The sequence below is a fragment of the Copadichromis virginalis genome, linkage group LG16 (assembly GCF_057382275.1).
Source record: "Copadichromis virginalis isolate Kocher_CV1m ecotype Utaka linkage group LG16, C_Virginalis_male_GT1.1, whole genome shotgun sequence".
NCBI lineage: Eukaryota > Metazoa > Chordata > Actinopteri > Cichliformes > Cichlidae > Copadichromis > Copadichromis virginalis.
This window is the reverse complement of record NC_140633.1, coordinates 37184417-37208408: the sequence shown is the minus strand read 5'-3', so window position 1 is coordinate 37208408 and position 23992 is coordinate 37184417. Positions and strand designations below refer to the sequence as shown.

The 23992-nt window shown below is 42.2% G+C and overlaps 2 protein-coding genes across 4 annotated transcripts in view; one reads left to right on the top strand and one right to left on the bottom strand.

Annotated features, from left to right (window-relative positions):
- Positions 1 to 19596, top strand: part of dnah7 (dynein, axonemal, heavy chain 7) — a 76765-nt gene extending 57169 nt beyond the window's left edge. For both annotated transcript variants that reach the window (XM_085434661.1, XM_085434660.1), the window contains 16 exons: positions 449 to 582; positions 716 to 1051; positions 1210 to 1336; positions 1633 to 1827; positions 5020 to 5112; positions 5196 to 5372; positions 5584 to 5745; positions 5833 to 6033; positions 6184 to 6345; positions 7363 to 7548; positions 9362 to 9499; positions 11337 to 11567; positions 14634 to 14786; positions 16560 to 16737; positions 17473 to 17576; positions 19316 to 19596. In XM_085434661.1, coding sequence (XP_085290787.1) covers positions 449 to 582; positions 716 to 1051; positions 1210 to 1336; positions 1633 to 1827; positions 5020 to 5112; positions 5196 to 5372; positions 5584 to 5745; positions 5833 to 6033; positions 6184 to 6345; positions 7363 to 7548; positions 9362 to 9499; positions 11337 to 11567; positions 14634 to 14786; positions 16560 to 16737; positions 17473 to 17576; positions 19316 to 19522 — 2784 coding nt within the window. In that variant the 3' untranslated portion in view covers positions 19523 to 19596. The remainder of the gene's footprint in view (positions 1 to 448; positions 583 to 715; positions 1052 to 1209; positions 1337 to 1632; positions 1828 to 5019; positions 5113 to 5195; positions 5373 to 5583; positions 5746 to 5832; positions 6034 to 6183; positions 6346 to 7362; positions 7549 to 9361; positions 9500 to 11336; positions 11568 to 14633; positions 14787 to 16559; positions 16738 to 17472; positions 17577 to 19315) is intronic.
- A 1349-nt stretch (positions 19597 to 20945) lies between these two features.
- slc39a10 (solute carrier family 39 member 10) overlaps positions 20946 to 23992 on the bottom strand; it is a 42637-nt gene continuing 39590 nt past the window's right edge. For both annotated transcript variants that reach the window (XM_085434658.1, XM_085434659.1), the window contains one exon: positions 20946 to 23842. In XM_085434658.1, the coding sequence (XP_085290784.1) occupies positions 23690 to 23842 (153 nt within the window). In that variant the 3' untranslated portion in view covers positions 20946 to 23689. The remainder of the gene's footprint in view (positions 23843 to 23992) is intronic.

Below are 23992 nucleotides of genomic sequence, written 5' to 3'. Positions count from 1 at the left end.
TACAGGCTCTGAGTCTTTACCACCAGCTGAGTGGGTCTCACGGCATCAATAGAAATGGAATTAAGCCCCGAAGAAGTGCACTCGTTTATTAGGGCAGAGAGTAGATAGCATATATAGGCTTTTAACCTCCGGGTAAGTGCAGCGCAGGATGACTACGCCTGTGGTAAAAGACACTCCTTCAACTCCTGCAACACCTTTCCACAGAAAAGGAGAAAAAAGTAAATGCATCCTACCTGTACTTTGCCAAGGCTGAAGCAGTTACTGGAATTTATTGGGTAGGAGGTTTGGCCAGGAGAACAGCTCTAAAGCCGAGACGATCAACACTTCACTTTAATGGCTGAGAAAAAGGGCGGACACCTTCCTCTGAAACATACACACGTACATCACTTATTCTTCAACAATTATGTCTCCATAGTTGTACGTGAAGTGGATATTCTGTGTGATGTAGGTGACACTGCTAAACTTCATGATCACTCCAGAGGGCATTCAAGACCAGCTACTGGGCATTGTGGTAGCCCGGGAGAGGCCTGACCTGGAAGAAGAGAAACAGGCTCTCATTCTGCAGGGAGCAGAGAACAAAAGGTACAGAGGCATATGTTAGACCAAGGTCAAATCCATTCAACTAATTCAATAAAATCTCTACTTCCCTGAGTGAAAAATACTGTAGACTATTAATTCAGAGTTTCTTCCCTTTTTTTTTTTTTTTTTTTTTCAGACAACTGAAGGAGATCGAGGACAAAATCTTAGAGGTCCTGTCCTCCTCTCAGGGCAACATCCTGGAGGATGAGACTGCCGTCGAGATCCTCTCTGCTTCCAAGGTGCTTGCCAACGAAATCTCAGAGAAGCAGGCCGTGGCCGAGGTGACAGAGAAGAAGATTGATGAGACCCGCATGGGTTACACACCTATTGCCGTGCATTCGGCAATCTTGTTCTTCTCTATTGCTGACCTGGCTAACATTGAACCCATGTACCAATACTCCCTCACCTGGTTTATTAACCTCTTCATCAGCTCCATTGAGAGCTCAGACAAGAGTGATGACTTGGAGCAGAGGTAGGCAGGCCTGACTAATGTACTAGCAAAATACTAGTTCCTGCTGGTCACCAAAACAGTGTTTTAAAGGTCTCTGTTAAAAAATTAAATGCAATGCTGGTGATGGTGCATTAATGTGATTAAAGATTATTAAATGATGGCATGCGTCTCTTTTTCAGACTGCAGATCCTGAGAGACCACTTTACCTATACACTGTATGTGAATGTGTGTCGCTCTCTGTTTGAGAAGGATAAGCTACTTTTTTCCCTCTGCCTCACTGTCAGCCTGCTTATGCATAGCAAGCTGGTAGGAATTTACACACGCACAGACACACATTTGATAATGGAGAACACACACATATTGTTTGGGTTTTGTTTTTTTAAAATAAGTGATTAGATAATCAAACAAGCTCCTTAGTGTCAGTTTTCAGCTCTGGTCTTCTCGAGGATTGTTTTAGATTATCTGTTTCTTCTATTTCCAATTTGCATAAACTACTTATCCAAAGATAATCCCCCAAATTGTCAAGCATTAACCCACTTAATTACAAATTCTGGTCATTCTGCTGCTGTGTTAACAGGACATGTCACTAATTAATGTTTTAGCTGGAAGAGGGGGAGTGGCGCTTCCTTCTAACGGGCGGTGTGGGCCTGGACAACCCCTACTCCAATCCCTGCACCTGGCTGCCTAAAAAGTCTTGGGATGAGATATGCCGCTTGGATGCGATGGAACATTTCAAAGGCCTGCGTCAGGACCTGACAGGCTGCAGAAATGAGTGGAAACAGGTCTATGACAGCCCAGTAAGTCGCCTCTCGCTGGGTTTGTTGAATATAGTAAAAAAGTATGATGACATTTTTCATTTATTTTTCTAGTTTAAACTCAGAAAAATAAACTTTGATGTAGTCTGTATTAAGTCACTTGAAATGAAATATTCAAGTCGGTTTATGTTTTAAATTTGATGATTATGGTTTATAGCATATGAAAATCAGAATTTCAGTGTGCTATTGGTACCATTGCATTGGCAATATTAACAATTATAGGGAAGACTGCTGATTCAAGAAGTAGAATCTGCCTCCATGCACAGGAATGGAGCTACACTGTCTGAGCCAGAGACCACATCAGAATATTTTACCTGGACTTTTGCTCAGTGGTTCAAAGTCTTCTTTTCAGATGAAAGTACATTTTGCTTTTTATTCGGAAATCAAAGCATCCTACCGTCTGGAGGAAGAGTGGAGAGAATCAAAAGGTGTTTCAAATCCAGTGAAGTTGGCCAGTGTTGGGTGCTATGTTATCTGCTTATGTTGGTGGTGGTTGGCCCACTGTGTTTTATCGAGTCAGCCATCTACCAGAGCACTTCATGTTTCCATCTACAGAACGCTTTATGTGGATGCCGATTTTCTTTTCTCCACCAGAAGTTTGCTTCTGCCCACAATCCCAAAACTGCTACCAAATGGTGTTTTGACCATGTTGTTAGTGTCCTTTATTGGCCAGCTAGCTGAAAGAGACTATATGGGGTATTGTCAAGAGGAAGATGAGAAAGATCCAACCCAAAAATACAGATCAGCTGCTATCATAGGGGCAGTAAATCATCCTAAAATGTAAAGTTAATCAATATTAAACATTAATTTAGCTTCTGTGACTTGTGTCATATTTTAGGAAGTGTGTTAACTTCTAGGTGGAAGGGAGTTTGGTTACAGTTTACATCAAACTGGTCCTCTTTTGGTGTCAACAGAGTATTGAAATTAAAACATCTGTCTGCAGTCTGTTGGTTTGATAGATCAGAGTGGATCCACTGACCCAAAGTTTACTTTGGAAAATTAATATGTACATCAAAAGATTTAACAATTATTATTTTTTGTTTGTTTCTATGTTTTTCATCTCGCCCTCTTACCCAAACCTTATAGATTAATTACTTGACGTACAGCGGACAAAATATTATAATTATTTTTCGGTGTGGGTGTTATCTGTGTCCTGCGGGTGGCATGGTGGTGGTTTCCTGGTTTAAACGACCACCAGCTGTTTGAGGCCTTTCTGTGTGGAGGTTGCATGTTCTCAGCGGGGTCTCTATGAGTATTCTGGCTTCCTCCCACAGTCCAAAGACATGCATGTTAACCGGTGATTCTAAATTGTCTGTAGGTATGAATGGTTGTGTCTCTGTGTCACCTTGTTACAAGCTTGTGAGCCTGTCCAGTGTGCACCCTGACTCTTTCCCTGTGGCAGCTGGGATAGACTCCAGCCCCAGAATTGGATGTGTAAGTGGAAGAAGATTGATGGATGCAATGAGTGTTTTGGAAGTGCTTGTCTTGTAGACACAGACTAGAGTAAAAGTTGCTGCTTTGCTGGTGAAAGCACAACAAGAAACAGAGTCTTAATTTCTTCTTAATATGAGTAAAAGTGTTTGATTGGCTGTGCAGATGCAAAACAATCAAACCTTGGGAAAACAGTGAATGAGATAAAATAGCAGCATTAAACACAAGGCCAGCTTCGCCCAACTTTAAGCTTAGCAGGGTGGCTCTGTGGAATCTCACAACTGGGGTGCAGCGGCGCTCCCCCCTTCCCTGCCTGGGAACAATGTGGATGCAGAGTACTTCAGTTTATATATTCAGTGTAGCATGTATGCTTTGACTATTTTACCACCTTTTGTCTCGGCTAGATTTCTTTATTAATCATAACATGTGTTCTCACTTTGATTCCACACACATGCCATAATTTGATTCGTTACATTGTTATCTTTTTTCTTTTTAGTTTTGTCAATACAACATCACTTCAAATATTGTATTTTTTTAAATTAATGATAGATATGCCAAACAAATCATAGGATTAGTTGTTTTCTCATACTGTACCCTCCTATAGTACAAGAAAATGTCTGATTCAAAAATATTGGCCCTGTTCAAATTAGCTTTTTTATTAATTTTTAAAGCCACTGGTTGATCTGATTTATCTGACACATTGAAGCTTTAACTTTGTACTTTGTTTTAAGAGTCTTTTTTTCAGTTATTATACATGTAGTGAATATAAAGGGCATACAGAACAAAGGAGGTTGAAGAGGGAAACATTTTCCTGTCAGATTATGATGCACACAGAGACACTGTCCATCTTTGAAACACAGAGAATCACAAACTGAGGTTTCATCTAATCTAATCAAATCTATTCAGCTCCTGTTGTGCTCCTCATATCTATGCAATCTAAATGCAAGAACAGCTGCTTAATCAATGTGTGGCGCATTCAAACATGCGTGCGGCGTACAGGCTTGTGTCTTTGCCGTCGCACATACGTACACACAAACCATCTTTGATTTATAATCAACAAAATCAGCCACAACACTTCTGTCTAATTAAATCGAGTTTGTTCCAGTTGTAGAATTCACATTTATTCAATTTTGATGTAAGAACAGCTGTTCAATCAAGCACACGGGCACTCACACACGCTAACACGCCCTGTTCACACAGTGAATCCCCAGGAGATCCTAAATAGGTGTATCCATCTCAAAGCACCTGCCAACACACATAGCCAGAAGTCTCTCGACAAACAGCCTAGGGGAAATAATTCCAAAAGTTCCCTCTACCATTGCTCACTTCCTCCGGTGCACTTGTTCCACTAATTAATCAAACATATTGCTGTGACCTAAAACCCATTTCCCATTTTTTTTTCTTCTCTTCCCCATTTCTGTCTGCTTCCATTTGTTGCCTTTCTTCATGCTTTTCATTTGCATGTCTAGTTATGTACAATATTTCTCTATTTTTTTTGCACGATTGCACTGATTAACCTTGCCTGTCACCGAAAACTTGACATAATTATTCCTCAGCTGGTATTTGATTAGGATCATTTTGATCAACAGATTTAAAATATCTAGTGCTTTTCTACAGCTTAAAATATATATTTATGACATATGACAGGATTAATATTTGGAAAGTTATGCAGTGTGAAACTAAAAGTACTTCCCATGCATACTTAGTCTGAATCAAAACTGACTCTGCTTTGTCTATTTGCAGGAGCCCCATCAGACTCAGTTTCCTAATGAGTGGCAGGAGAAGCTGAGCCAGTTTCAGAAGATGCTGGTGATTCGCTGTCTCAGGCCAGACAAAGTCAGTCCACATGGGGAATGATCTCTTTTTATAACCTTTTTTTCACATAAAACCTCTAAAACATTCCTTTAACTTGTCCTCAGATTGTTCCCGTGGTTCAGGAGTTTGTTTCAGACAAGTTGGGCCATCACTTCATTGAAGCACCACCCTTTAACTTAAGTAACACCTTTACAGATAGCCACTGTTGTGCCCCCCTTATCTTCATCCTTTCCCCTGGCTCCGACCCCATGGCGGCTTTGCTCAAGTTTGGAGATGAAAAGGTACAGAGACATTACAACTATAGCTGTCATCCTGCTGTGTGCATCAAACTGTAAATGAAACCAAAATTGCCTCTAACAATGAAAGAAATTCAATCTCAATATTTACTGGGTCTAAAAAAAAAAGAGAGAGAGAGAGAGAGAGAGAGAGAGAGAGAGACCTCAGTCAAAAAGCAGCTAAAAAATGAAGTGCACCACTCTTCTTATCTCTCAGGGCTTTACTGGTAACAAGCTGACGTCCCTCTCTTTGGGCCAAGGCCAAGGTCCTATTGCTATGCGCATGATTCAGACAGGCATTAACGAAGGCACCTGGGTGGTTCTGCAAAACTGCCACTTGGCCACTTCATGGATGTCAACACTGGAGAGAGTTTGTGAGGTGAGGACATGCGTTTTTTCAGTACACAGCAAGTTATATTGTTCCAATATATGCATGTATTTACTTGCTTTTTGCCTCTGTGAGCAGGGGCTGAACCCAGATACCACCCACCCAGACTTCAGGCTGTGGCTTACTAGCTACCCATCTCCCACATTCCCTGTGGCGGTGCTCCAGAATGGTGTTAAGATGACCAACGAGGCTCCAAAAGGTCTCCGCTCCAACATTGCACGTTCCTTCTTAATGGATCCCATCTCTGACCCAGAGTTTTTTGGCAGCTGCAGCAAGCCGGTCAGTATGCAAACATGTCTTGGTGGCTTGCTGTGCATGTCTACCATGGCTCCATCAGCGGGTGGATTTCAGGGTGTGTGTGTTTTAGCAGTGGGATACGAGCACTACTATTTATCTTAGATCACATCTTTCATCTGTTCCACCTCCCAGGCTGTGTTCAAGAAGCTATTGTATGGCTTGTGTTTCTTCCACGCCCTGACCCAAGAGAGGAGAAAGTTTGGACCTTTAGGCTGGAACATTCCATACGAGTTCAATGAGACTGACCTCCGGATCTCTGTACAGCAACTACACATGTTCCTGGAACAGTACCAGGTAGATGTTCTTGAATTGTTTCCATTCACGGGCAATTTTTTTGCTTACTGTGTTTTTCTCTCCAAAAAACATTGTATTTCATCGAGTGAACGCAAGCGTTTAACCAGTTACAAATTCCATGCGGTCTGGGATGTAGTGCTTTCATATAAACTTTACATAGAGCTGTATGAAGTGAGTTTATCTCACATGCAGACCCACATCCACGATGTACTCCTATATAGCTGTCAGCATCTAAGCTCATATTAAAAATTCTGGCTTTTACAACTACCGTCTGCTTTGCTCAAGTATTCCTTTTCATAAGCCATATTCAAAACCCCTCTTGACATTTTTCCACATACAGATAGCACTCCAATCCTCCACCATCCCCTCTTCCTGTGGAAAAAGCAGTAGGCATAAACTACTGAGGATCTTTTTGGAACGCAGTGACATTTTCAGCTTGTGGCTGAGTGTTGCTCAGTGCATTTTTAAGTGAAGTCCTCCTCAAGAAAATGCCAAACTGGCCACAACTTCACCCTTCTGCATCCTCACACGCTTTTTTGTGTGCGAATGCTGATTCTAAAGTGACAGGTGTGTCAGGTCACAGCATTATAACCCCCTGACAAATACTGTGTATGTCCCCTCAGTGCTTCGAAATACTTCTAACCTGTTGTGGTTTTGAATGGGATAGTTTGGATGTTTTATGGTTTCTGGCAGTGGGCTGTAGTTGGATCCTCGGGTTCTGTGGATTGTGGGGTGGGGTCTTTGTTCATCCGGCTTGTTTTACAGCTGTTAAGGAATTTTTGCATTGTGACAGAGCACATTGCTCTGCTGAAGAAGCTTCTACCATGAGGTAGAAGTCAAAGTAATGTCTGCATGAATGCCATAAGTTTCCCATCGTTTTGTTTCATTTTGCAACGAAAAAAAACGATCACTTCACCTGTCAGAGCTGGCAGATCTGTGTACATTGAAAATCAACTACCTCTCACTTACCTGCTGTTATGTTCTCTTATGAAATGAATGATTTATTGTGTTGTACAGGAAGTGCCGTTTGATGCCCTCTGTTACATGACCGGTGAGTGTAACTACGGCGGGCGAGTGACTGACGACTGGGACAGACGAACCCTGCGCACGATCCTCTCGATCTTTTACACCCCAAAGATCATCCAGGACCCTGGCTACACATTTGACCCCAGTGGGCTGTACTATGCACCAGCTGAGGGAGATGTAAGATATACAGAGTCTCAGATAAGATTTTTTTTTAAACGAATCACCTCTTTGGTTAAAGTCTGGCTGTAGGCAACAAAATAAGCACAGGATTTATGGTAATATGTCAATACCAGGGAAATGTTTTTGCAGTATTCATGATGCAGTCTCACTGATCTGAGTTGTAACTCTCTCCTTTAGTCACATTTAGTAACTTCTCGTTACTTTTATTATCTTCAAAATGTGTGTTTGGTGCCACAACAAAAACTCCATCTAACTCCTGTTTATGGACCAAATATAATATGTTTTTTATCAGGCACACTCCATTTCCAGGGACAATAACTGACTGCAAACCTCATGATCATATGCTCAGTTCAGACTTATGGTAGATGCACTACCGGTCAAAAGTTTGGACACACCTTCTCATTTAATGTTTTATTCTTTCTTTTTTTTAACTTTTTATATTGTAGATTCATACTGAAGATAGCTTCATGATGTGGTCTCCTAAAATGGTTTCACTTCACAGGTGTGCTGTGTCAGGGTTCATTTGTGGAATTTCTTGCTGCTTTGCTGGCGACACTGTTGGGGATTTAGTGAAATTTGAAGGCACACTGAACCAACATGGCTACCACAGCATCCTGCAGTGACGTGCCATCCTATCTGGTTTGTGTTTGGTTGGACTGTCATTTATTTTTCAACAGGTCACTGACCCCAAACTCAGCTCCAGGCTGTGTAAGGGCTATGTGACCAAGAAGGAGAGTGATGGAGTGCTGTGCCAGATGGCCTGGCCTCCACACTCACCTGACCTATCCCACCTAGGGTGAGATGGACCACAGAGTGAAGGCAAAAATGGCCAACAAGTGCTCAGCATCTGGGAGCTCCTTCAAGATTGTTGGAAAACCATTTCAGATGACTGCCTCATAAAGCTCAATGAGAAAATGCCAAGAGTGTGTGCAAAGCAGTAATTATAGAAAAATATAAAATGTGTTTTGAGCTATTTCACACTTTTTGTGTTCACTACATAATTCCATATGTGTTCATTCATAGTTTTGCAGATTCTCACTGAAGCAACAATGTAAATAGTCATGAAAATAAAGAAAAACCACGCAATGAAAAGGTTTGTCCAAACCTTTGACGAAATAATACAGTTCTTCTGTATTGTAAGAAGAACTGTAAGTGTATCTGTACCTGTAAGTGTTCCTTCAGCTTTAACCTCTTCACATGTTCTACTCCTCAGTATTTGCCTTGTTGTCACAATATGTCAACCAGGTTTAATTGCAGTCTGCTAAACTAGCAGATGCTGAGTTTGTTCATGCTGTTGAATTTTTGATATATAGTACAGCATAGGTATGTTATTCACTCGTGTTTTCATTCATATTCAAATATCAGTTACACAAAGCTGCTGGCAGTATCATTGCCTTAAAATTCAATAAAAGTAAACCTGGCAGTTTTTCAAGGAAGCATATTGCAGGACTCCTTTGCATTGTTGTTGAGCTACCTTTAAAAAGGCATTAACAGATAAAATGTGTGTAACAAGGCACAGCAGGAAGCCACCATCAGTGAGGGCTGATATATTTGTTAACACTAGTACAATCTATGGTGCACACCATTTTATTTGGCATTTAGTTCTCCAGCACTGCACCCCCCTCCAACCACATCTTTTATTCATGAAGACACATTTACATAGTCATTAAAATAAATGTCAGCAATCTAAGGAGCCGACTTGTTTTTCAGCGAGTGTTATTACTCGAGATGTTTCCTGATGTTGCGTTAAAAAATCGTCCTCTTACTTCACTCGTCCCCTCTCCCTCTGTTTTCTGCATCTCTGTCGCAGTACGACAACTACATCGAATATACCAAGTCGCTGCCACTCAATCCGTCACCAGAAATTTTTGGCATGAACGCTAACGCAGATATCACCAAGGACCAGGCTGAGACTCAACTTCTGTTTGACAGCATCTTGCTTACACAGGTAACGCTACCTTGACCCTTGATAAGTCTGTATTGTATTGATCAGCTGTCACAGGAAGTTCAGACACACATGAGTAATCTTTTAGGAAAAATAAACGGGCATATCCAGGAGTACTTTGTAGAGACCTTTTTTTACTACCACAGAAATGGAAAAAAACACAGCACTGAGGCCAGACCTCGGCACAAATTTAAAAAAAGAAAGAGCCAGCAGTCTTTGGTTGCTTCCCAGGCCAAAGCGCCCCCTCTTGGCCAACATCCCAGATGCTCAGCTGGAATGACCCCACCCACTCTGACCCCGCAAATACATAACACACAAACAAACACAAAATAAACAGACCGGAATACATGCATGGGAACACATTTACCTAGGCACCAAAGTTATTTCTCCCATAAACACACACAGCATCGGTATGCCTCCTGTGGATCTGTTCTAAATATTTTATCGGCCTGCATTAAAATGCACCGTGCAGCATTAATTAAAAACAAAAAAAACTCGAAATAAATATTGCAGTTGCTTTTAGAGAGACTTCTCAAAGAGCAACATTGTGCTTTGAGGCTGCAGAGACACAGTCACAGTGGCTTTGGTGGAGCTGTGTGATCCAGCATCATTATAGCTCAGCTTTGTTAGACGAGGTTAGCTTGTTCAGGATTATATATCTTACCGCTTCCCCGCTCCAGTCGATGTTTGATGGAAATCAAATGTGAGGGATTTTGCATCAAGGCCTACTCGAACATAAAAGAAGTGTGGCTTCTACTGCAAAGTGGAAAGGGGTTTTTATTTATCTGTGTATCCATTTATTTAAAGAACCACCACAGTGTCTTTGACTTCTGAAAAAATATTTCTCTATGCTAGAAGTTTTAAAGTGGATCGACACACAACACTAGAGAAGAATTCCACATTCAGCTCAGCATATATAGTGAAAGTGTATTTTTATAGCATCAGACCTGCGTTGCTACAAAGACAGAATTATCTCCACATGCATCGTGACTTCTAGATCTCAAGTTAAAATTAGAGCTCCGTGCAGTCTGGCATTTATTCGTATAAATTCCATTCAACAAGATTAATAATGGCTCCAGTCATGTGTGGACTTCATTAGCATCTAATACGATCTCATCAGTCTCAATGACCGATAAACAGGGAGACACTTCAAATGGAATGAAGCAGCTATTTATCATTCTCCTACTGTAACCCTGTTGCCATCAGCCAATGATTATCCATTACCGCTGGCTAGTGACTAAGCATCATATAGGTAAATGGTGCAAGTTGCACTAAGAAGAAAAGCGTAAGAATCACAGATTAGAGTGAATAATTATCACCATGAATGATCATTATAATTGTTGATAAGAGTGTGTCAAATTACTGCGTGGGAGAAATCGGGGGTAAAATGCAGTGAAGCCTTTCATCTCGCGCTGTATGATGAAATCCTGAGATTATACTTGCAGTGATTCCTCTGTGGACAGTGTTGCAGCTATAACCTGAGAAATGTGTACAAATTAAGAAAGAGAAGGTAAAATAAAATATAAAAACGTTGATATTCTGTGTCATTCTGTGTTCTTTTAGATGCATAAAATGTGAATCACTCAGGCACAAAGATGATGAAATATAAGCAAAGTCGAGTCAGAAGTCAGGCCCTCTTAGCATCAGGGTCTTTTCAGGATCAGAATAGCACTAGTGCAAATGAGTCTTTAAAAGAGAATACATAATTTGACAAGTCAAAGACAGCAAATGGTAATTTTCCCTAAAAAATATGAACTGTCAATCGATTGAGAACCCCACATCCTGCCTTCTCTTCTCATCAGCCCTCTGTCGCTCTGTTGTGCTCTATGTCTCTGATCAGTCCCGCTCTTCAGGCGCAGATGCCAAATCCTCAGATGACATGGTCTTTGAAGTGGCAGCTGACATCCTCAGTAAGCTGCCTGAAGACTTTGACTTGGAGGCAGCAATGAGCCGCTTTCCTACCAGCTACAACCAGAGCATGAACACAGTGCTGGTGCAGGAGATGGGTCGCTTCAACAACCTGCTCGGCACGATCCGAGACTCTTGCATCAACATTCAGAAGGCCATAAAGGTACGTGGAGAAAGGGCTGGAATGTATCTGCAGTAAATTTGAAGAGTGTCTTTTTTTTAAAATCACTTTTCACAAGAGAAATATGAAAATATCAAGAATTAAGTGTCGTCACTTAGCAGCCATCTGAGCAAAAGCCTCTAACTAAATAACTGAAAGGAGAACCATAAGTCTTATTTCAGTGGTCATGGGATATAAAAACACTATTATGAATTACTTATAACTCACTTCAAAAAAGCAACACGATCAAAGTGTGTGGCTCACCCCACCAGAGCGCACAGAAAATGTGCTGGTTTACATTAAGGAGACTGTAAGATGAGAAAAAGTACTCCTGGCTAGAACTTTAGCATGATAACAGATATATCAGCAGCCGCACACTTGAAACTGTCATGAACTTCAACTGTGTACTTGCAAATGTACAAGATGACTGGATCATATGTTTCCCAGTTGGGCTCTGTGGTGGCTCTCTGGGAGACAGGTGAGACACTTGGCATTCAGGAGTTTTCCCATCACTTTCTATTGATCGTTTTGAGAGTGCCACGCCTCTCCTTTATACCGCCTCTGGGTAATACCTGACCTACCAGAGAGGGGAGTAAGCATTAAGTGTTTAAGTCTGGTCCAGGTCTCAGGAATCATTGTTGTCTGGATATTGTCCAAATGCCAAACGCTGTGTAATTGCAGTAAATTTGTTTAAGAAAAACAGTTACGCCAAATGATGAATCATCATTGATTTTACATTTCTGTTCAGTGAAAGTAATAATTCATGTGTGGACGCACATCTCTGCTGAATGATTATAGAGGAAACACTGGTAATGCATCCTCAGAAATCAGATACTATAAACATTCAGCAGAATACAGTTGGGTGCAACAACCTAATATACATCCTCTCTTTGTTAAACCAGGGAAAGTGTTGACATTATCCTGCATATAATTTTTGTCTACGTAAAAGTCTGTGTGTTACTGTTATTCATACAAGCAGTGTTGCTACAGTGGGGCAAAAAAGTATTTAGTCAGCCACCGATCGTGCAAGTTCCCCCACTTAAAATGATGACAGAGGTCAGTAATTTGCACCAGAGGTACACTTCAACTGTGAGAGACAGAATGTGAAAAAAAAAATCCATGAATTCACATGGTAGGATTTGTAAAGAATTTATTAGTTAATTAGGGTGGAAAATAAGTATTTGGTCACCTCAAACAAGGAAAATCTCTGGCTCTCACAGACCTGTAACGTCTTCTGTAAGAAGCTTTTCTGTCCCCCACTCGTTACCTGTATGAATGGCACCTGTTTGAACTCATCATCTGTATAAAAGACACCTGTCCACAGCCTCAAACAGTCAGACTCCAAACTCCGCCATGGCCAAGACCAAAGAGCTTTTGAAGGACACCAGGAAAAGTATTGTAGACCTGCACCAGACTGGGAAGAGTGAATCTACAATAGGCAAGCAGCTTGGTGTGAAAAAATCAACTGTGGGAGCAATCATCAGAAAATGGAAGACATACAAGACCACTGATAATCTCCCTCGATCTGGGGCTCCACGCAAGATCTCATCCCGTGGGGTCAAAATGATCATGAGAACGGTGAGCAAAGATCCCAGAACCACACGGGGGGACCTGGTGAATGACCTGCAGAGAGCTGGGACCAAAGTAACAAAGGTCACCATCAGTAACACACTACAACGGCAGGGAATCAAATCCCGCAGTGCCAGACGTGTTCCGCTGCTGAAGCCAGTGCATGTCCAGGCCCGTCTGAAGTTTGCCAGAGAGCACATGGATGATACAGCAGAGGATTGGGAGAATGTCATGTGGTCAGATGAAACCAAAGTAGAACTTTTTGGTATAAACTCAACTCGTCATGTTTGGAGGAAGAAGAATACTGAGTTGCATCCCAAGAACACCATACCTACTGTGAAGCATGGGGGTGGAAACATCATGCTATGGGGCTGTTTTTCTGCCAAGGGGACAGGACGACTGATCCGTGTTAAGGACAGAATGAATGGGGCCATGTATCGTGAGATTTTGAGCCAAAACCTCCTTCCATCAGTGAGAACTTTGAAGATGAAACGAGGCTGGGTCTTCCAACATGACAATGATCCAAAACACACCGCCCGGGCAACAAAGGAGTGGCTCCGTAAGAAGCATTTGAAAGTCCTGGAGTGGCCTAGCCAGTCTCCAGACCTCAACCCCATAGAAAATCTGTGGCGGGAGTTGAAAGTCCGTGTTGCTCGGCGACAGCCCCAAAACATCACTGCTCTCGAGAAGATCTGCATGGAGGAATGGGCCAAAATACCAGCTACTGTGTGTGCAAACCTGGTAAAGACCTATAGTAAACGTTTGACCTCTGTTATTGCCAACAAAGGTTATGTTACAAAGTATTGTTGTATTTTTGTTATTGACCAAATACTTATTTTCCACCCTGATTTACGAATAAATTCTTTACAAATCCTACCATGTGGATTCATGGATTTTTTTTCCACATTCTGTCTCTCACAGTTGAAGTGTACCTCTGGTGCAAATTACTGACCTCTGTCATCATTTTAAGTGGGGGAACTTGCACAATCGGTGGCTGACTAAATACTTTTTTGCCCCACTGTAAATTATACAAGTATTACAGGAGTCTGAGCAGTTGCACTCCCAAATAGATTCTAACACCTTCATATAATTTTGATTAGTTATTTTATTCTTTTCTTAAATTGCGACAAACACACTTGGAAACTTGGAAACAGCATTCGATGATTGACTGTAATTAGACTAAATGAAATTAATAAAGCAAAGTTCCTCTGCATATAACTGCAGTCCTGTTGTTCAAAGGTTAGAAAAATAAGCCTAGACACTTGCGTGCTTGTCTTTGTAAGTTTAATGAACACATCTCTTTCTGAGATGTTCCATCGTCACCAGACTGAAGAGAAAGCCCAAGACTCACAAGGGGAACAAAGCACATCATAGTTCATTGTGGTATCAAAGGCCCCCCACAGAACAGTAAGAGTTCCCCATTACGCACCTGTCTGTCTCCTGCTAGCTTCAAAGAAAGTTAATCACATGTGTGTGATGTGTGGGTGTGTTTGTGTGCAGGGTCTCGTGGTGATGTCTGCAGAGCTGGAGGAGGTGGTCAGCAGCATCCTGAAGGGTCGCATCCCAGCCATGTGGATGAAGAAGTCCTACCCCAGCCTCAAATCATTAGGAAGCTACGTCAACGACTTCCTAGAGCGACTGACGTTCTTGCAGGTGACTAAAACAAGAGAACTACATCAAATAAATTGGATTCTGGTCTGTTGACTGGAGTTTAGTTATAAGGATCTGACCATTTTGCTTTTTTTTTGAGCCAAAAGTGAGCATACTTGGATGAGATGGTGGCTAGTGAGTTTGTTTAGGAAGCTGCATTTGAAAAGTGCACAGGTGTAACAGAGAAAGTAACATTTTACTTCCAGCCCATCTAAGTCCTTTACTGTGAATTAAGCTCATGAACTTACCAGATCAATGCATTAAATTTTTCCTACATGCAGCACAAGGCGATAAACATCACCAACAGGTTCAGATCAGCTCTTCAAGTTACAGGAGCGAGGCCTCGCAGACCGTGTTGTTCAGCCCTAATGTCGATCACTCACCAGGTTAAACTGGAAAAAATCTATGCCTACAGTTTTAATGGATGAAGGTCTAAAACTTTCGGAGAGCATCTTGGGGTTAGTATCTTGCCCAAGGATATTTGGCATGACTGGAGCAGACAGGGATTGAACCACCAGCCTTCCAATTAGTGGAGAACATGAGCTAAAGTCGTGCCTAAGTCAGGTATTATCACAGCACAAAATAAAAATAGTAAAGCTGATTAAAAATTAAATAACAACATAAAAATGTTTTAATAAGGTATTAACCGCATTTTTTACACATAAGTGTTATGGATGAAAAACTTAAGTCATTGCATACTTTTGCTGTATAACGATCTGCCTTAAGCTGTGCCACACTTGGCACACTTACACAAGAGTGCTTTATTCCACAGTGGCTTATCAACACGGAGGAGGCAGGGAGATCTGCTGTATTATGCATTTTAATCATGAGCAGAGTTGGCACTGGAAACACTTGCAGCCACATGACCTACCATGTGAGTCTGCAAAGTGAAGCGCTTCATCGAACAGTGCTGTCAGTTCCCACGGCAGAAATATCCTCCTCCTGTTAGTACCCACTCAAATGAAAAGAATACTGTGTGTGTGTGCATCCACTCGCAACTCCCTAAAAGTGAGCTGGAAAGTGCTGTGTTTCTTAACTGTGACTGCATGTTTGTTTAGGAGATGTTGGTAAAAATAATAATCCCTGTTAACATTTATGAATACAGAAATCAGTAAAAAAAAAAGGAGGAAAAATTTAACTTTTGACCCTACAGTGCAGGGATTTGGTGCTTTGTTGTTCTGTGAGAGGATTTTGCTGGTGTGGGTTGGGTCCACCTGCAAACCAGTACAAAGTTGCTCTAAAGATCATATTTATCATCTTTTCCAGGAGGACAATGCCCCCATCCCGACGGACGTGAGGGGTCTGTGATTGGATGAAATTGTGATCACTTTTGTTTCGGGGCTGGGGGTCGAAGGCTACAAGTGTTTTCTTATTCCTGTAGTGATTTCCTGAATTGGCAGGTTACATTTATTGTAATGCCACAGCACTAGCATGTGGCATGCTAGTGCATGCTAGTGCTGTGCCTCAGTGTGTGTCGCTTGATTTGTGGTCCAGACTGAAACATCTCAGGGATCAAGTGAAGAATTCAGTTTTAACATTACAATCTGTCATTTAAATAACATATGTGCTGTAATTCCTTTTGTTTGTATAAATCAGGAATTATCACAGGTTAAATTAGCAGCTCAACATAATATTAAACATATTGTACTTTAGTTACCTGCAGTGTGTAATGTTGACATGGACTTTCTTGTTCTTCTGTGCATTTATTTTTTGACTTGCTTTTCCTCACTGACTGTTTTGACTCTAAATGTCTTCTTTTCCTCTGTGTGTGTTCAGGAATGGTACGACAAGGGCGTGCCTGCTGTATTTTGGATATCAGGATTCTTCTTCACCCAAGCCTTTCTCACAGGCAGCCAGCAGAACTACGCCAGGAAGCACACCATCCCTATCGATTTGCTGGGCTTTGACTTCGAGGTCCTGGATGACAGACAGTACAATCAGCCTCCAGCGGATGGTAGGATGCTGCTAGGAGAAAGAAAACAGCAGATAGGATGAGGGAGCGTGGCCTTGGGTTAATAGTGTAAGCAGGGTATTAGGACAGGTTTTCTAAAGGCCCCTCTCATTAAATGAGGGTAAATAAAAGATACGGGGAAGATGGAGAGCACTTTTAGTAGGAAGGAATCTGAGAGATGAAAGAGGGGAATTCAAAATGAGGTTTCAAAGCAGAGAGCGAAATGAGAGGAACACAAGTGGTGGGTGTAGGAGAAGAAACAAACAGATGAAAGTGACACAAGGCTGACTGAATACGAGAGAAGCAAAGTATAAAGTGAAAAAGTAAGTTAAAGTAAAGCATCCCTGCCTCTCTCTTACATGCGGGCCTGCATCAGCCCCTTGCTGTGCCTCCAGCTCCGCTGTGAGATTCTCAGTCAAAGTCTCACACAAAGTCTCATCCTCAATCAGCTCCCTGCTGGGCCCCCACCAAGCTAACACAAGCTATACTGCCAAGCTACAAATCTGACAGTGTGTTTGTGCATTTGGGTGTGTCATACTGTAGGGGTGCCAACATCTAGTTATCTCTAAGTCATGCCCCCTTTTCCAGCCTATTAGAGGAAGAGCCTGCTGCACTCTGCAAACAAGCAGAGGTCAGTTCAGCTTAATTCATGTAGAAATGTGTTTGTCCAAATCTGCAGTTTGTAGAAGGTAAGGTTTTAATATCACAGTAAGAATGAATTGTGTGTGTTTGTGTCAGGTGTGTACATCAGAGGTCTGTTCCTTGATGGGGCGCGCTGGGACAGAAAGACCAAACGTCTTGCTGAGTCCTATCCCAAAGTGCTGCACGACTCCATGCCTGTGGTGAGCAATCGGCATTGCGTTCATGTTGGTCCTCACCTTTTATTTCTAATAATTTTGTGCTTTTTATTGAATTTTTTGCAGCTGTTGTGAGCCCTCACAAATAAAGCGCATCCTTATGGAGTTTTTCAGGGCTGATAAACAGATTAAGCTCTGTTTAAAAACTGTTTTCTGATGTCACAGCCTAAAGGCATCATTTAGTTTTCACTCAGCACTATTTTCTATTCCAGATTTAAGCACCAGTGTCAAGGCAAAAAATCATGATGTGTATGGCAGAATAAGAGGAAAAAGGCATTATTTGTAACCAGCTGATAATTCAGTAGAAAAAACCCCCACAAAACTTTGAAATGACTGGATTTGAAAGGCCTCGGTTGGAAGGTAAACGCTGCAGCGCGTGTGTGAAACTGGCTTATGAATGCCTTTCTGGTGAGGCCCCATGCAGAAACACGTAGAGAGAAGCGTGTTGGTTTATACTTTATATTACAGCTTGTGGATTTGAAAGCTCATTGTGGGCACTGTTAAATGAATTTGTGGCGCTGATAGCAAAACACTGCAGGCACCTGGTCCAAAAAGGCCCCAAAAAGCCGTGTTGCATAACAAATTCTTACATAAAGTTTGCAGGGAGGAGGTTTATTGATTGTGCTTGTGTGAATCCCTCTGGCCATCAGAAAGAAAAAGTTTTTAATTGTTGCGTTGCTCGTAAACCCCAGTGCGACAGCTCTTACTTAAGAAGGGACAAATACTGCAAAGGAAGCGAGCAGCAGCCGCTGCGGGTGTAGCTGCTGCTTCACCCAGGAGGATGTTCTCTGGACTCGGCTGCAGCCTCAGCACTATTTTACATTCTGCCTGCAGGACACTTGTCTCCTTCCCATCCTTTTATTAATTAGCAGGGCATGCTGTGGCATATGAAAGCAGAGTGATGGAAGTAAGAGCCGGTGGCTCAGAGCAGCCACTGATCAAGTTTTCCTTACGGTTTGAATCTTTTCCATTCTCTCTTCTTCACAATGCAGTCAGCGCCTATGAATTATGCACGAGACTGACTTTTTTTTAATATTCAGACAGTTCAGGGCAAGTTATTAACAGAATCAGTTCTTGACAAGAGCGGAACTTAATTAAAAATGTGTTTATTATTTGTGGGGAGAGAAAAAAGCAGCACAACAGAGGCTGCCGCGCCTGCCTTTGAAATGCAAATCTTCGCTGAGGCGCCCGTTATGGAACCAGATGAGCAGTTTTTCAGGCTGCAAGTCTACAAACAGTTTTTGTTTTTTGGGTTTTTAAAGATGTTTTTTGGAGTGGCCCAGTTTATCCCTTTTGCATAACCAAGACTTCTTAATAGCCCAAGGGAGCTCTTGCTCGTTAATGCTATTGTTTTATAAGTTTGTCCCCAAAGTTCCAATTTGTAAGTTAATGTTTGGATAACAAATCGAGAGCCAGGTTAGTTTCCACTGCAGCGAATGCTTATCGCTCCATCCTGACCTCTGAACCCCTTTGAAGACACCCACGCCCATCACAGTGCATTTATCCTGCAATCAGGGCTGTTTCCTTTTGTGTGTCATCAGCGGAGGCGAAGCAAACCCCCAAAGCCAGCTGAATTATTCCACCAGTCAAATCTTATGAAAGGAAAACAACCTCTACACAACCACGGCTGCTTTCCAAACTCTAAACAGATCACACCCCAACACTTTGAGGTGCGACCACCCCATCCCGTCCCCTCTGTAACACTCTGTGCTTCTCTCTGTCAGATGTGGTTGAAGCCCATGAAGCGAGGCGACATTCCTGAGAGGATGTGTTATCTGGCGCCCGTCTACAAGACGAGCGAGCGACGTGGCACCCTGTCCACCACTGGACACTCCACCAATTATGTCATCGCCATGACACTCAACTCCAACGTTCCTGCGGAGCACTGGATCAGAAGAGGGGTCGCTCTACTCTGCCAGCTCAGCTCGTAGTCTCAGCTTTGGCTTACGTCTGGATTTGTTTTACACTCTGACGTGTAATTAAAAAAATCGGGAACAGAAACCGACGCAGGCTCTCTGGGCTTTTTTTCAGAATGTTACAAACCTGCAACGCCAAAAAATGACACCAATAATCATCCACAAAACACACAAGAGCACGTGTCGTACACAATGTCAGTGCCACGATGCATCAGCTGGACGACATCAGTGAGGCTGGTCGAGCTCCTGTAAAGGACCTCTTCACGCTGCACTGGATAATAACACAAACCACAATCTTCTCCTAAACGTAACCAAGCTTATTATAGTTAAATAAAACTACAACCAGATATCAAAAATAAACATTAGTTAACTGTTGTGAATTTGGAAAACTAAAATGACTTAAAATATGGAGGTAATACATTTGGTTTTAGTACCAGTTAAAACATTAAAACTTGCTGATGAGGGGCTGATGGACACATTTCTTCAGGCTTTGAGTGTCTACAAGACCATGAAGACATATGCCCTCCACACAATATCATAATCATTACAAAGTCTGACAGTGATCTAACAGAATAAAAACTAAACTCAGCATGGTTCTGCCGGAGGTTTCTTACTGTTAAAAGGAAGTTCTTCCCACAGTCGCCAAAGTTCTTGCTCATAATGAGTGATACTGTTGGGTTTTCTCTGCAAGTATTATTCTAGGGTTTACTTTACAATATGAAGTGTCTTGAGGCGACCGTTGTGATTTGCCGCTGTGTAACTAAAATTGAATTGAAAATTGAAAACTGTAATAACACTGAACGTCAAAAAGTCGTTTCTTAACACCGAAACTTGACCAGTGAAAACCAGCAAATCCACCATAGAGACAAAAGCTGCACTCATACTTGTTTAACCTTAATTTACTTCACTGTCACCCCTCAAACCTCCTGATCTCAACTCCTTATAGGATTCTTAGCCCCAATAGTCCTGATCCAGATACCTGACACTGTGCAATAGCAGCATCGGACAGATACATGCGAACCCTGGAATAAAATCACAGCTTTTCTAATGAACAGGGCATTGACTCAGCTGCACAGTCTGTTTGGTTTCTTCACAGATCCATCTTCTGGGTCACTCATTTACAAACCAGCTTCAGCAGATAAAGTGAGGGGAGGATTGGCAGGAGTGCTGCCAACAGGGTTTCTCAGCTCTCTTCCGCCAATTTGTGCCGGTGTGGATAAATGTGAGAGCCAGAGCGCAGTTTGACGGGTTTAACAAGCAATTATTACGCATTAGCTCGAGCAGATGTTCTGGTGATATATGTAAGAAGGAAACTGTGGTGGACAGAAGGTCTGTGGACTACATCTGCCAATCACCGGTGAATTTGTTGTGGTAAATATAAGAGACAGGCACCGAGGGGCAAGATTATGGCAGAACCATCAAAGATCAGGAGTCCACGAAGTTTCCAGAGTTTATTTTCCTTCTGTAGGGGAGAATGTACAGACAGGCAAAAAGCAAGGATATCACATTTTGCATTTTATATCCAGGTCACTAAACAAATATACACAGAGCAAAGCAAATATGATCATGGTCTTTCTGCCTGAGAAACAGTGAGGAAACTTTGGGCGATGTGTCACAAAGTCTTACTGAGCACTCGACAGGGCGGTAAATGTTTAAATTATTTAAAAAAAGAAAACAGTCTCTATTGGAGGAAAACAATCAAATAGATGTAAACTTATATTTTAAAAAGGGGGAAATAATAAGCTTCATTTGATTCTGAATTAAAATACATTCAGGTCCCATTGCACTAAAATTCCATGTGAACATAAGATGAAATAATAAAACACTTGTACAAAGAATAACCGTGCAGATAATAAGACGACTGTGGTCACGACATAATCTGCTTCAAAATAATAAAAAATTAAAAAAAAAAACAAAAGGCTTGTAACACCGTCACAATACACCCTGGACAACCTCCCATGATCTTCACACAGTTCATTTAAAAAGGAACAAAAGTTTTCACCGTTTTTACTCTTGCAGTACAAAGAATAAAAACACCCAACACGTCTGTACCGCTTCACTCATGATTCAGTCAGATCGGTGAGACTCATGACGATTTACAGCCAGTTAAGACAGACGATGGATGTCACACAGTGACAGGATAACTGAAGTCTGCGTGCTCCAGCAGCTGAAGCCAGGATTGGTAGCTTTAGCATGTGAGCCACAGAGCAGCCAATGGAATGTCGGGGTGGGCGGGATGATGGGTGGCGTCAAGCACCAGCCGCTGAAAATCCACACTGTGGCAGGTTTGGGCACAGCCAGCACAGTGACTACACATGGTTGGAAAAATACTCCCATTAAATAACCTTTGTGCTGTGGATCGATAACCTGGTTAATCGATTACTAGAAGTGCTGGGATGTTTAGAAGCACTGGAGTGTACTGCTCTTTGCGTCATCTGTCACAGATTGTCAGGAATTCATTCTTCAAACAACACTTTTAGCAGGAAGAATTTTTAGCTTCAACTTTTAGCTGCACAACAAGTGACGCTAGACAGACCTCATGTATTTACAGATGTATGTCTCATCAGTGAAGATGAGACAACTGAACCTCCTACCATAACTACAGACCAGTTTGGTCCAATGGGACAAAGCACCTTTCATGAACTCAAAGAGGCACCCTAAATAAAAATCGAGTAAACTACAACACTTGTTATGAAGATAAAAATAAGTTTAATTCACATTTTGAAGTCTGTGACTCTCAAAGAGGCCTAAGTAAGAAGCGTTCTCATTTAGCTGGAGATAGTTAGACCCTTACAGAACAAAGTTGGCTGGACGTTTGCAGCATTTGGTTCCCAAAGTAGACAAAAAGAAAACACTGATTACTGTAAATGCTAGTGTGTAAAGGCTTTGGCAGCTGTTAGCAGCAGCTGTCAGTAACCCTTTTCAGACACGCTTTAAAAAAAAACAACAACAACTTTCATTTACAGGATCTGAATGTTCCCAATTTAGTTTTTAGATGCACTCCTTTGATGACTTTAGTCACATTGGCTTTGCGTGTATTTGCATCTACTCCCACTAAGAAACATTTGGGTTGGCGGTCTGATGCTTGCTGGTGGGAAACGGCCACGTTGTGACGGTGGCGTCATGTTACATCCCACCAGCAGCAGTAAAAACATTAAAAATCTCTAAAAACAGTTTTTGTCTCAATTATAACATAACTATTCAAAGCACTGAAGAAGAAGAAACCTATGTTTGAATTACAGAATACTCTCACTTGTTACCTATCCCATGTCTGAAAAGGGCTACTACAAACTACAAAGGTTTAGTAGTCTTAAAAAAATTAGGCGGTAAAACATAATTCTAAGGGCAAAACTAAAGTTAATGGCAGCAAAAATAAAATAAAAACTGAGTAATTAAGACAATCTCCTACACACAAACAGCTGAATTCTTTTCTGTTTTGATACTGCAGCTTAAAACTGTCAGCGTGTTTTGCAGGTGAAGCAACACCAGCTAAAATAGTTTATTCCACATGTAGCAGCCAGGTGGGGCCGGGCCGGGCGTCGCTTTTAGGGCACTGTGCGATGCAGCTGTGGAGCTGCTCCAGTGGCCGGGGCTTGGCACGACGGCGTTTGATACACGACGTGATCACATAAGACAGCGACGATGGATGGCAGGTGAAACACACACCACAGATGTACGCAGCACAGCTGACAGGACACAGCACAGAGGGGATGAGAGACGAGGACACGGGGAGGTGTACGACGACAACACACTAACAACAGGTGATGATGGATAGGCGGCGAGCTGCTGAGCCGTGACAGCTGCCTCTCTGTATGAACACACGCCCTGCACCACCTCACTATCTACATTATTTTATTCTTTTAAACGTTCAGAACAGAGGAGGTGTATCCTGGTTGGGGCATAGCTTTGCTCCTCCGTCACTCTGCCTCTTTATGTTTCACGGGGAGCAGACAGATTGGAACTGACGGAGGAGAAGTGATGGAGGAGCAGAGTATAAACACCACTACCAGAGTCATGAGATATGCATAAGCTACCGCAGCATGTTTGGAATGGAGGCACAGGCCATGAACGAGACACGTTGCATGCAAGACCGGGCCGTTACATTGCAAACAGAGCAAGTGAAGGCCAAGAACAACACTGATACATCCAGCTCTCCCCTCCTTCTGCTTCCTCTGTCCTCCACTAGAAGCCAAAATCGAAAACAATGCGGTCTTCGAAGATGGCGATGAGCAGCATGATGCCGAACCCAGTCAGCATGCCCAGGTTCTGCAGGATAAAGTGTCCCAGCTGGCACCGCTTGTGGTCCTCACTGTCCCCGTGAAGCATTTCTGGCAGCTATAAAAGAGACAAAGTAACCAGTTGGGATAAGACTCAGACTTTCTGGGATTAGCATTGCAGATCAGGAGGCAACGAGAATACGAGCGACTGCCCGTGTGTGGGAGAGGAGACGGAGTCGGGGGACAATTATCACTCTGGGGCTGTGGA